General features: G+C 40.2%; 1 protein-coding gene across 1 annotated transcript in view; it reads right to left on the bottom strand.

Moving 5' to 3' along the window:
• Positions 1-819: 819 nt before the first annotated feature.
• Rhobtb3 (Rho-related BTB domain containing 3) overlaps positions 820-14,248 on the bottom strand; it is a 55,664-nt gene continuing 42,235 nt past the window's right edge. Inside the window, 4 exon segments of the mRNA NM_001107645.1 lie at positions 820-3,541; positions 8,312-8,408; positions 8,949-9,115; positions 13,073-13,246. Of these exon segments, the coding sequence (NP_001101115.1) occupies positions 3,426-3,541; positions 8,312-8,408; positions 8,949-9,115; positions 13,073-13,246 (554 nt within the window). The 3' untranslated portion in view covers positions 820-3,425.

A 14,248-nucleotide genomic window follows, 5' to 3' on the forward strand; every position in this document is an offset into this window, starting at 1 on the left:
AGGAATTGTTCACCTAACCCAAGGCACACAAAGAATACGTGGTATGAAGTATACAGATAATCTAAATGAATAATCCAAGGTATCAGGACAGGATAAATTTTTCTCCCTAGGAGAGGAGTATTTGGGTAGAGAAGTCAGGTTTACTAAAGCCCTTACTAGCACTGAGAGGTATTGATGGGAAGGTATAAATATACCTAGTTCTTCCTGGGAAACTCTACATTCATATTCTTCTACTACACAGAACAGCTCATTACTGTTCTTGAGGCCAGCCAACACTCAAATTTGCAAGGTTCTTTCCTGGATAAAGGCAGTTGCTTTGCTGGGGGATTATTTTATCCCTTACACAGGTATGAAAAGTAACATCATCTCCTTATCTCATCTTACTTATATGAGGCATCTACAATACTAGCAATACTCAGGATTTTATACATAAGGGAAACTGTTTATAAAATGCAATTGTGCTTGAGAAACTTAATATCCCAAAATCATTTCAGCAACAAACATTCAGAGTGAAAGAATTAACACTCCATTGAACTTGTTTTTTTTAAAAAAATGGTTTATTTGTTATAAAAGGTTAAATACTAAAGCTAAAAACATATAAATTCAGGTCAGGCTATATTAAAATACATACATACCCTTTGCAAAATCTGATTAAAAGTTGCAGTAAACAGATGCTTTAAATAAAATACAGTAATTTTTGAAGACATTTTAAATCGAATTGGCTATATCAGTGTAGTATCATTTGTAAAATTACAGTTAAAAAGTTTGGCCAGTTTGGAAATCCATCTTATTTCTCCGCCTTCCACTACTCAATATGAAGCTCCATTCTGGCTTGCACAGGAGTGGGTTTCAGCTACTAGGCCAATGTTCTGTTAGAAATCTAGTCCTCTGCAGAAGGAACAGGGATGTGGTCAACAGCATACAAGGAATGCACAACAAGATGCAAGCCCAGACTAGAAGTAGCCTTAGTTCAACTACATAGTATCCTTTCTAAGTAAAATGCTTGGCCAATAGAAGCAAGAAATTGCAACAAGCATATCACTGTCTAGAAATAACCTTTGATTGGGAAACAACCCTTACAACCAGCAGTAATTTACACAAGATCATTTATAAAGATTCAAAATCTCCTATTACTTCCAACTGAGTGGATTGGAATTGTTGAGTAACAATACCGAGGCCTTTGTATTCAAACATTTAAGAATTCATCTATATTCTGACTCATGGCTGTCTCAGTCACACTTTATGTTTAACATGCAAGACTACCAGTTCCAAACTCAACTCCTACTCAGGAAAAACACCCTAGTAAAATTAGTTATGATCCACCTAAATGTTAAAATAATATTTCCAAGAAAATGTTTTTTTCTCAGCTCCTATTTTTCATGTCAATATCATAAAATTTTAGAATTTTAAATGTCATTAGTACAGAGGGTGAACATAATTACTTTAGAGTATCAAAGGCCACCACTGATCTGAAAAAGCAGAGGAACTTCTGGCATCAGCTGTTCTTTCTAATGCTAAGCCACCAAATGGGATTTGCCAATGTTGATTCACTCAAGTGATTAAAATATAAAGGACAAAATTCATTTCAGTAATCTTCATTGACACAGCAAAATTAAAATAAGCTCTCTTGGGATTCTTTCCCCTTTATTCTGATAGTTTGGTATGTATAATAGGGCTTTCTGTATGGAATCCTAACACTACAGGATAAGATTATTGAATCAAATTTTTGAAAAGTTTGAAAAATATGCATACTAAAAATCACTAGAAATTAGAAAAATATATCCCATGACCATGATATTAACAAAAAAGAGTAATATGTTTTTCCATGCCGTTGAGCATCTTGCAGAATCATTTCTGCAAATATATGCTATGAGTGATACTAACTCTGCCTTCAATCCCAGACACCATTGTCTCTACATCGACAAAAAAGGATGTCTTTGATTTACATCCTTTTTTACCTTCCCAGGTGGCTTTGCTACTTCATACCAAATAGTCTATCAGTCCTTGAAAAGAACTCAATTCATGCAATTGGCATCTTATTCTTAACAGTTAAAAGAAAGGATATTTAAGTTTTTAGGCCCAAGTCTTTAGAAGACATCTTTTCCTGTGGCTTATCACTCTGTGTATTATAGTCAGGTTACTCTATCAGTCTTAACAACTTCCTGACTTTACATATTGATCAAGAAAGTATTTGCTTTTCTGGGGTACAGCTATAACTGGGGGAGTGTTTCAAAACCAACAAAAAGCATTTCAGCATTTCTTATTGCCAGGAAAGATCTTTGTGGAGGCGCATGGGCATATGTCCTTTCCCAAAGATGGGAGTCTCCACTCTGCTCTTCTGGCCAAAAGCTACTGTCCTTTCCTGGCTATCAGCAACGTTTCTGCTTCCATAGAGAGAAGGTTTGAGCAAGAAAAAAAAAACATTTTAAGCTAGGCATGGTGGCACACATCCTTTATCCCAGCAGAACTTTGTGAATTTGAGGCCAGCCTGGTCTATAAAGCAAGTTCCAGAACAGCTAGGGATGTTACACAGAGAAACCCCCTCTGAAAAAACAAAACAAAACAAACAAAAAATGAAAACAAAAAACAAAACAAAGCAAACAAAAAATGAAAAAACAAAACAAAACAAAACAAAAACAAAAACAAAAACAAAAAAAAAAAGGAAAAGAAAACAGTATCTCAGCATTTTTTTCTTGTTAGGAAATACACACAATTTTGGGGAACCGGTGCAAAGTGAAAACATGGGCCCTTCATCAAACATTTTTAAGAATTTAACAACTGTACTAGCAGAGCACTAAACCAAATGCCAGACCCTTCTAAGTTTGGAAGTCGATAAACTCTAGAAGGTTACACAGAGATAACTACCAGCCTACTTAGGTTTGCAGCCTGATTGACAAGCAGATGTGGGTGGATGGTACAGATGGGGCTATCATATTGATCCAAATACTCTTAATGGACTGGAAGCCAGATGACACATGACTATCAAAGACATGGGCAAATTTCTATTTCTACAATTTCATGCTGCACTGGTTAGAGCTCCTCTGAATCCCATGGTTCCGCTTGGCTTTTAAATGCTCCTTATTTTAGCAGAGCAATCACTCAGACATGATGAAATTTTTGTATTTATCCTAGATTTTTTAAATTAAATATCTTTTAACTAGGAGAGGTCTTGATGTTATTAAAGCAATAGGGAAACTTAAAGGAGACCCAATGTCCAACAGTTTTATATTCTAGATGAAGCATTAATTAAGTCTGTGGTAGCTTTTGTTCCCTTTTAAGACCACCATAGTCTTTAAAAGGTAACTAGTAAGAAGCTATATAGTGATTTTTAAAAAACATTGATTTTAGTTATAAGAATTTTACTGGAATCCAGAAGTACCCATTCTTCATAATAATAAAAAAGTGTAAGTATGCAAAAGCTCAGGTCACATGACTAAACAGCGACATTTCCGGGAGTGGATATATTTCCTGTATTCTGCCAGCTGCTTCAAGTACATGTTTGATGGCCATCTGTGCTTTTCAACAAAACTTCGTTCTTCCACTAAAGTTTTAAGAGAAAAAAAGTTAATTGCATATACTTTATTTTTTGACAAGATGAAATACCAACAATTAATTTCCTTTATGACAGAGGATCTCAGTCTCTTATATTCTGAGTCCTTCCTGTAGCCTTCCATAATCATGTAATAGAATATCAGTAAAATATCATCAGGATTTATGCTATTACACAATTTACATTGACATACTCTTCCACCAAGTAGCATTTGACTGCTATCCTTTTCTTTTCCAATAAAATTTCTGCTTTTACTTTAGATAACAAATTCATTTTTCTTTGTGGAGAACTCTACCATTCACACTAACGTCTGCTGACTCTAGTTCCCATTCAGTCATAGCCACCAGCCAATCTATTCATTCTTGGTGTTACTTCCTGTGCTCCAGAGTTTACTACAAGGTAACTTGGTGTTACTTCCCATGCATGCTCCAGTAACTTGGTGTTACTTGCTGTGCTCCAGAGTCTGCCACACTGTAACTTAGTGTGTGTTATTTCCTATGCTCCAGAGTCTGCCACACAGTAACTTGGTGTGTGTTATTTCCTATGCTCCAGAGTCTGCCACACTGTAACTTGGTGTGTGTTATTTCCTATGCTCCAGAGTCTGCCACACTGTAACTTGGTGTGTGTTATTTCCTATGCTCCAGAATCTGCCACACTGTAACTTGGTGTGCGTTGCTTCCTGTGTTCCAGAGTCTGCCACACTGTAACTTGGTGTTGCTTTCTGTGCTCCAGAGTCTGCTACACTATAATGCTCCAATCAGCAACACTGTAACTTCCAGGCTTGCTCCTCCTGTCTCTCCTTAGGCTGGCTGTACACTCTGGACCCACTTTCATAGGAACCGGGGTTTCAGCCCAGGCCCTCAGCTCAAGCTTAGCTCCATCAGAGTCTGTGAATCTATGACTGGATTTGACTTTTCTAGTTTCCCATGTCCTGTAAAGTTGTCTTCATTGACTAGAGAGGCTTCTACCAAAGCTTGTCAGTCAACTTATGAATTCTACTGTTAAGGCCCCAAGCTACATCTCACCTTCTGACATACTTGGTACTTTAAACATTTAAGGGGGCCCCTCCCTTCTGTATGCACTTGCATTTCATTATGCTTAGTCAGTCTGATTTCTCCAGTCTAATTTCTAACTTCACCAGCGTGTGGATTAGCAAGGTCCTGATTACAGGATCTAAATGAGAGTAAACAAGCTGCTCCCTCAGGGAAATCAGTGGTCTCAGTTTCAAGAAAAGGCCAAAAAGACTGAAGTGGCCTTTTAAAGAAAGAACTCCAAATTGGGTGTGGTGGTGCATGCCTTTAATCCCAGCACTTTTGGGTAGAGGCAGATGGATCTAGACCAGCCTGGTCTACACAGTGAATTCCAGGGCAGCTAGGGTTATGGAATAAGACCCTGTATCAAAAGACAAACCAACTGACAAACAAAAACAAGAAAGGAAGGAAGGGAGTCAGAACTCCAGAAAAAAGTGATAGCAGATGACCTCTGGCGGCCAGTAAAAACAATTACTCTGTACAACATATATACTTAGCTAAATTAAACCAATTGTGAGAAAAAGAAACCCATCAACAGCAAGGGTCATCTTTTCCAGTGTGTTGCTGTAAGTCTTCTTAAGGCCATCCAGAGACTGCCTCACTTGGGGATCCAGCCCATATACATACAGCCACCAAATCCAGACAACATTGCTGATGCCAAGAAGTGCATGCTGACAGGAGCCTGATACAGCTGTCTCTTGAGAGGCTCTGCCAGAGCATGACAAATGCGGAGGCGAATGTTCACAGTCAACCATTGACCTGAGAACAGGGTCCCCAGTTGAGGAGTCAGAGAAAGGACTGAGGAGCCGAAGGGGTTTGCAACCCTATGAGAACAATACCAACCACTGCCTCAGGTCAATATTAGGCCAAGTACCAGCTTCCCACCTCAGGTCAAGGCTAGGCCAAGTTCCATTCTCCACCCACAGTTATCTGGAGGAGCAGGGACTTTGAAAAAAACCACAGAATGTACTGACTGATAGTCACCTGACTCTCTGGTCCCAATGTATGTCATATGCTTACTAGCCAATAGATTCAAAGGTCAATATGCTTAGCCAATTAAGTTTAAACTGCAACCTTGCTGATGTAACCTGTACCCCTAAAAAGTATAAAAACTGCTTGTTATAGCCATTCTAGTCACTCACCACAATGGGTTGACCCGAGGTGCTGGAAAAATAAACCTCTTGAGTTTGTGTCAAACTCCGTTCTTGTGTCTCACCTGGGGTGGGGGGGTGGGGGTGGTTGGAGTGAGGGGTGTCTCCATTAAGGCTCACTTCCTGCCTTACAATGGACAAACCCAAGGCTTCAGCTGCAAATGTAGCAGAGGATGGCCTTGTTGGGCACTAGTGGCAGGAGAGGCCCTTTGTCCTGCCAAGGCCCAGTGTAGGGGATGTCAGGGTGGGGAGGCAGGAAGCGGTGGGTGGAGTGGGGGAACACCCTCATAGAAGCAGCAGGAGGGGCATGGAATAGAGGGCTTATGGATGAGAAACTGGGAAAGGGGATAACATTTGAAATGTAAATAAATAAAAATATCCAATAAAAAAAAAAAAGAAAAAAAATACCTAGCGAGTACAAATCTCAGTGGGGATGAGCTACTTAGCTACTTAGTGGGGTTGGAAGGCTCACCATGGCAGGAGATCCTTTCCCATCCTAGCTTTCTGGTTTCTAAAGAACTTTACACACAAAAAATTCTCACCAGAAATTTGGGAGGCAGAGGCAGGAAGGTAAGAAGTTCAAGACCATCCTTGGCTGTAAAGCAGAGTGTGAGCCAGCCCAAGCAACACACCCTGTTTTTAAGGAGAGAAAAATAAAAGTGAAACCACGTGCCGTGCCAAGAAGCAATGAGGAGGATTCTGGTAGTAACTTCTAAAGCTGCAGGTGAACAGTTCCATAAGTGTATGACAGGAACTTCCAAATCCCAGGCTGATGGCCAGTGGGCCAGGTAGAAGGCCACCAAGAGCAAGGCCCTTTGTGGGCAGTCATTGTCTAGCTACGAGGAAGGTACACACAGACTGTCCTCTGGAGATTTTAAATGGTATTACTCTTCAAAGACAAAATTTTAAATGGCGACCAAAAAACTAAACTTTGGAAGACCTCACTGATGCCATAGGTTTCCAGTTCATAATTACAGAATTACCATATTTCATAATTCTCTGTTATCCAGAGGACTGTTTCAACTGCTAGGGAGAATCATACCATAGATACCAAAGAAGTGACCTTTCAGACTTCTCTTAATTTCCACCCAAGGATGTAACTGACCGCATCGCAGCATCTGGGTCTTCCATAGCCCCTGAGAGCCCCTGTGTCTCTAATTTGCCCTATGCCACTGGACATTGCACATTTTATAGGCAATTCCACTAAGTAATAGCTATTGAAAACAACAGAAATGATGTGTGCAGTGTCTTTCTCCCAAGGCTCTAACTATGACTCCTAATCTCATTCTTTTACAATGGAGGTGGCCTAAGGTGGCACATTTATAGTAGCTCTAGAGCCACAATGAAGTTCAGTTAATGTCTTAAGAGAACAGCCTTCTTGTCAGTGTGCACCTTGTACCTGTGGTAAGCAGAGCAAACCGTATCTTTATGATAAGCCCAGCTTTTTTTTTTTTTTTTTTTTGTTCTTGAAAACTGTAGAGAATGAATGTTATCTGCCCTTGGCTTTGCTTTGATTATATTACACTACTGTCTTAACACCTGAGTGCCAAGCTAGGGGACAGACTGACAAAAGGTGCACGGTTTCCTTAACTGGCTAAATATAACTATCAAAAAAAAAAAAAAAAAAAAGGTAAGATTCTTGGATTCCATGTTTTTGTGACAGTGTGTAGAACAGAAAGAGGCCAAAAGATTTTTCGGTCTTGTGTGTCACCACTAAGACATGATACAAAGTGGGTACTCTGAAGTGGAGGGGAACCCAGGGCTCTGGAGTCTGCTGTTTCTTTCTCTTTCCCTCCACTTACCCTGATTGGCTCTATTCCCTGTGTGGCACTCCCCAAACTCTCAGTCATCTCCATGGAGAGTTCTTTGTCCTTGACTGTTACTCCTTTTCATGAGTTGCTTACACTCCACCTTGCTTTCCTTCCTATTATGCAGTTCCAGGAAATATCACCCTTTGTTCTGAGGCTGACACTGTCCTTGAACTGGTGAACTCAAGAATCATATTGCCTCCCGTTTCCAATGTAGAGATCCTGAGCTTACACTGCCACATCTGGCTGCCTCATTTTAATCCTTATCAGTTACCTCAGAAAAGTTCCATAATACTTGGTCAAAAAGAAAACTGTTATTCCAAAACTCCTATATAGATATAGACATATAGATTCTCTAAGTATTAAAGATGACATCTTATAAGTAATAAACATTTATATTTCTATGAAGAGGAAAAAGTTCAAACATATATTGTTTAAAGTTGTTCCTAACTGAATAAAGTCTCATTTACCACAGCCAAGTGGCATGTGGGGACACTTGTACCCTTAACTCTCCTACCAGAAAACAAATTAAACATGAATAAGCACTATAAAACAATCATTAGAAAATGTTTTATGTAACCCAGGCCATGCTGCTTAGGAAACACAGGGGACTATAGCTGAAGTGTTCTCAGTTACAAGGTGGATTTAAAAGGAAGTGGGTAGCATTACATTTATGTTCTTATGTTAAAGCAATTGTTTCTATTAATTATGTCGCAAACCACAAATTAAGGGTGTAACCTTTTCTTTTCAAAGCAGAAATCAGCAACATACCTGAAAGGTCCTGGAATTCGGGCTTTTGGCTGAATATGAGGTAGTTAGTGGCAATGAAATGAAGCAGCCAGGTGGAAAGGCAGTCCGAGTGGTGAAACTGCAAGAAAGGCAAAGGGAAATGCATTCCACTTCCGTTCTGCTCAGCTTCGCAGAGACACAGGTCTGCTGTGTCTCATCTTTGGCTTCCATATTCTCAGCTCTTTACAACCACAGCCTTCCACAATACTTGTGTAAACTGCATGCATTTCCTAAAATTAGTAGGAGCACCATTCTTAACAGTTAAGTCCTAGGCAATGAAGGAGGCAGAAGCCAGTCAGGTGATGCCCAACTTTAACACTTTTAATTTTCCTAGATTCCTAACAAAGCAAGACATGTCATACCACTGAACTTGAAAACATGCTCATGGAATAAATGAATGGACGGATGAATGAATAAGGGAGAAAAGAGCTTTGGTAACTATGTCAGTTAGTATACAGACTAATCCTGCCATTTTCCTTTCAGTAATATAGGAAGAAAATTCTATTTCCTGTAATGCCAATGTTCACAGCACAGCCAACTCAAGGAACGTGGATTAGTATATGCATATTTTAAATTAAATTAAAAGAGCACCATCCCCACTCAACCACAGGCCAACCACCTTGGCCTTTTTGAGCAAGTCCACAATGTCAAGGTTCATGGAGGCCAGCTCCCTGCTGGGCATGCTCTGCAGCTGGGTGATGATGAACAGCTCACAGATGTGCTGCAGTCTGGAGACTTGGTACATCTCGGCACAGATCAGGAGGCACATGGCCTGAAAAATGCCAGCTGGTGAGAGGGAAAATGAGAGGATGGACAGTTAAGACTATTGCTTTGAGAAACAAAAAGAAAATATACACACGACAGATGGCTGGGTGTAATTGGTGTATATTTTAATCCCACTACTTGGGGGGCAGAGGCAGGTGGTTCTCCGTGAGGCTGAAGTAAGTCTGGTCTACATAGTGAGTCAGTCCAGCTAGAGCTACAGCAGCAGCAGCAGTACCATGTTTATATGAGTTCACGGTTAACCTAGGCTTCAAGAGACACTGTCTCAAAAAATCACAAATCCAAAAATTTATTCAGAGTCAAGTGTGTAAAGCTGCCACATTGCCAAGTTTGTAAAAAAAAAAAAGTGTGATAGAGTCAACCATGGTTGTAATCTCTGCCTTTCATAAGCTAAAATATGAGGATAGCAAATTTGAGATCTGCCGGAGCTACGCAGCAAGCACGATCTCAAATAAATTTATGCATGTATACACACACAGAGCTAAAACATGCTGATAGTTTTTCTTTACTGTGGTCTAGTATTCCTAAGAAGAGTCCTATTAGCACATTCCTAACTTGTACTATATTTTGTAAATAATCCATTGAAGTTTTCATAGATGGAAGAGAATCCCAGCTCTCTAGAGAAGGATATATAGAGCTAGCTAATTAAATCTATTTTTCTTCTTTCTTCCTTCCTTTTTTTTTTCAGAGTAAACAATGACGCTGTTTATTTAAAATGTTTATGCCAAGAAAAAATAGATATAAAAAAGTTGGACAATAACAGCACTAAACTAGGCACCTTCGACCGAATCCCATCCTCGTCCACTCCCTCTGTGCTACCTACGCTTTCTTGATGACCAGAAAATTTCAGAGCCCCTGGGCGGCCAGAGAGTTTCTGGTGGGAAAGCTCGGGTGAGAATTTTAGCCTAAAGGGAGGGGCTGTGGCTGGGCACAGGGCTCTCTAGCTATAAGATACTTTCTGCTCACTCACTGCAGGGCTCCAGCCAGGGGTACTGACTGCTGGCTTTAGGTTTGCTCCCTGGAAGATGAGTCTAGTTCAGCTCAGGGTTACTGTGTCCTCAATCCTCTTGGTGACCACACGACTAACTCCAGGAGACTCCCAGGGCAGAAGGAACAGACCCTGAACAGCACACACCAGACAGAGACCAGGAAAGGCTCCCGTCCCGCACGTGGCAGTGACCGGTGTCAGTGGCAGGGGTGGTGTCTAGGGTGACCTGGGCAAAGCAGGTTAGTTTTGCAGAAGCTCTGCCACTACAGAAGCTGTCTCTGTGTAACTCTGGCCTGGCTTGTGGAACAGGCTTGCCTAGAAATCCAAGAAAACTTCCTGCCTCCCACATGTGTGTATTAAAGGCTAACCTTTTCTAAATTTCATTTTTTCCTCTTCCGCCATTACCATCCTCACTGCAGGTTCTCCAACTCCTTATGTAGTCAAAAATGACCTTGAATGATTTTCTTGCCTCTACCTTTGAATGTCTCGGGTGTGTATGTCATCAGCAAATTCAGGACTTCCTGCTTGCTGTGCGAGCACACCACCATTTAAGCTACCTACATCTCCACTTCTAATCCTTCTTTCTTCACCTTACTCCTCAGCTTTGTTAGCTTGTTTTCATTATGGCAAAATAAAATGTAGTTTTAAATGTGTGTGTGTGTGTGTGTGTGCGCGCGCGCGCGCGCGCGCGAACATGCGTATGGTATCTGTGTTGTATGTGTGTGTGCCTTTCTCTGCCTTTATACGTTGAGACATGGTCTCTCACTACTAAGCCTGAAGCTTTTAAGTTTCAACTGGCTAGCCAATTTGCCTTGGGATTCCTTCTCTCCACCTTCCTCAGTGCTGAGCTTACAGGAGGCTGTCATGCCTACCAGTTTTTGTTCTGTTGTTATGATGTAAACACAGTTCTTATACTTGTGCAGCAAGCATTTTCCTTGAGGAGCTATCTCTAAAGCCCATCTTAAAACATCTTTAGGGCTGGAGAGATGGCTCAGCGGTTAAGAGCACCCGACTGCTCTTCCAGAGGTCATGAGTTCAATTCCCAGCAACCACCTGGTGGCTCACAACCATCTGTAAAGAGATCTGATGCCCCCTTCTGGTGTATCTGAAGACAGCTACAGTGTACTTATATATATAATAAATAAAATAAATCTTTAAAAAAAAAAACATCTTTAGGGCAAGGGATATTGATGCATGGTACAATGCCTGTGTATGTGGGGGGTCAGAGGACAACTTTCAGGAGTCAGTTCTCTATGCTTGGGTCCTGGACTGCACTAGGGTAGGAAAGGTGAGCTGAAAGGACGATACATTTATTTTTCTCTGTTCTTCACCATGGATGTGATGTGAGTAGCTTCCTTAACTTTCCTAAAATCATGGATTTCCATCTGGAATTGCTAACTAAAATAAATTGCTTTTTCTCATAAGTTACTTTCTTTTGGACTATATTATTACACAGTAGAAATAAAATAAAAAAGTAAATCTATAAATTCTATCATGAGTATGTCCTTTACTAAAAATCTAAAAAATGAAAACAATTTTTTAAAAAATGACTGTGCTATTATATAATGCAGTCATCAAACCATTTGGAGATAGCACCTTGACTTGTGCTAATACAATAGTGCTCTTCCACATTCAGTTACTTTGTTTGTTTGTTTGTTTGTTTGGTTGGTTGGTTGGTTGGTTGATTTTGGCTTTTCAAAATAGGGTGTCTAGCTATCCTGGAATATAGACGAGCTGGCCTCAAACTCAGAAATTCACCTGCCTCTGCTTCCTGAGTGCTAGGATTAAAGGTGTGTGCTGCCAGGCTTGGTGCATTACTGGTATATACTTACATTTCTTACATTTCTTACATTATGTTGTAGCTATGACACCAACAACATTGCTATTTTGGCAATACTTAATATAAATAGACTAATAGTCTCCACTTTTCTTGATTAAAAAATGTTCACATGCATACACACAAATTTAAATTTTCCCAAATACCCTTTAATTCTTAAAGTGTTGTGCCCTATAGTTGCTAGTACTTTCCTAAGCATTTTTTCTGATTAGTGACCAAATTTTTTATTAAGTATTCAAATTCCCCAGTATTGAGAAAATAATAACATTTATTTCCACCAATAGCCAATGCTTTCATTTTCACCAAGCAAAAAATAGCAAGCTGATCTTTATTAATACTGGCATTAACAACTCCAATAAACAACTCAATTAAACTGCTATTAAAACACTGAACTGAGAAGATGACTGAGACAATTTACTGTAGATGGAATTTTCTCATTTGAGCTGTGTTTGAAGAGGGAGCCATCTGGTGGTCACTTGAGATAAAACACACTATTTGACTTGCTCAAAGGATTGTGCTATGAAAATCTCACAAGATCTGTTCTAGTATGTAGCTGCTACACATTATTAATTACTATTAACATTATTAATGAAAGCTTTTAGTAAGTGAATTTAGAAATAAATCCTATAGTCTACTGGGATTCTAAACATCTCAGGGAACGTTTTTAGAGATGCCAATTTTAAGGGAGTCTGACTTTGGAAGTCAGAGCAGCCTTTAAATATCCCACATTCCCAGAGCCAGAAAGACCACAGGAGTCTCAATATTAAAAGTCCTGAAAAATATATCTCAACCAGATGTGAGGACCATGTCTTATTGAAAAGGTAGTGCTCCCTAAACTCTAAAATTAGAGCGGCCACTAGGTACCCCAAATAACTGTTCCTAGGTACCTAGGGTAATCAGTAACCTTGCTGTTAGTGGCAGCTAGGACGTGTGAGTACATAGAAGGCTCCTACACACTGCTCTTCCACTTGAGCTAACTGAGAATGCAATGCTCTCCCTATCACTACTCCAAACCGATCAGCAAATGCCAGTATCAACTCTGACAGACCTTAAACAAAACAATTTGATAGAGAGCAATGTATCAAAATGAGTAAAAAGAAAGTATGATGAAATATTGTCAATGCATACTGCGTACCTGGGCAACAAGAGTCTGTGTATAAGTATTCTAAAAATGACAAGAATGTCTCTTTGGAAACGCCATAAACTGGAATCAGTACACTCTTGGCTTCCATATAATTACCATTAAACATGGCGGCCATTACTTCACATCGAGCCACCAAGATGGCCCTGTGGGCTGGCACAGTTGCTCCTGAAAGGTGAGAGAGGTAAACAAATCAAGAACTGTAATGCCGTGGGGTTCCCAGTGTGTTTTAACTGGAGTGCCACTGACCATGATGGGCCAGGCTGCTATGCAGAAGCCACATTAGGGAGATAACTGGCATTGCTCCAGAGGCTTCTTATAGCAGCTGAGAAACAGAAAGAGTTTAAAACTTGCCTTAGAACCTAACAATCTGCAAACCAGACAAATAGGTATTAGTTTGGATCTCCTTAAGATCAAGGAACTGAAATGACAATTTTTTCCTTGTGTTTTTAGAACAGCATCTATCCATGCTGATTGACTTGGAATACTGCCAACTTTGCCCAGGTAAAGAGCTTAATCATAACCTTGTGACCAACCTCACGGAACTGTCTTGGTCAGGCTTCACAAAGCAGAGAGCCCACCTCACAGGAGGAATGGCAAAGAGGCTCCCCAGAGCCAAGCCAAAGTACTCAGTCTTGACTTCTGGAACATTGCAGAGTTGATGATCATGGCCACATCATTCTCCCACTGCTGCACACAAGCAATGCCTTTTCTGTAAAATGAGGAGACCCTGAACTCCACCTCGACTCTCTAGGGAAACTCCTGAGTTTTTCAGATACTGTTTTACTTTACAATGACTGCACCAGATGAGATGACATGGAACTTGTGAGGCTCCTGTTGTCATAATGTCTACCATGTAAGGAGACCACAAATCCATATAACGGCCTTCTGTCCCACAAATTATCACTGGACACCCATTATCATGGTGATGGTGATGGAAATGGTGAGAGACCAAATCTTTTAAGTTCAGACTCCATTTTAGAGAACTTGAACTCAGGTAAACTAACAGGCCAGTACCTAACATTAGTTTCCTAGTTATCCCACAATAAAACCCTAGCCTAACTCCAGTTTCTAGGCTAACCACAATAAATCCGGTATTTCCAAGTTAATTGCCAACAAACCCACCCCTGCCTCATGCAGGGGGGAGCAGAAGTTAAGTTTATGGTTTAA

This window comes from Rattus norvegicus, chromosome 2, assembly GCF_021556685.1.
Source record: "Rattus norvegicus strain SHRSP/BbbUtx chromosome 2, alternate assembly SHRSP_T2T, whole genome shotgun sequence".
Lineage (NCBI taxonomy): Eukaryota > Metazoa > Chordata > Mammalia > Rodentia > Muridae > Rattus > Rattus norvegicus.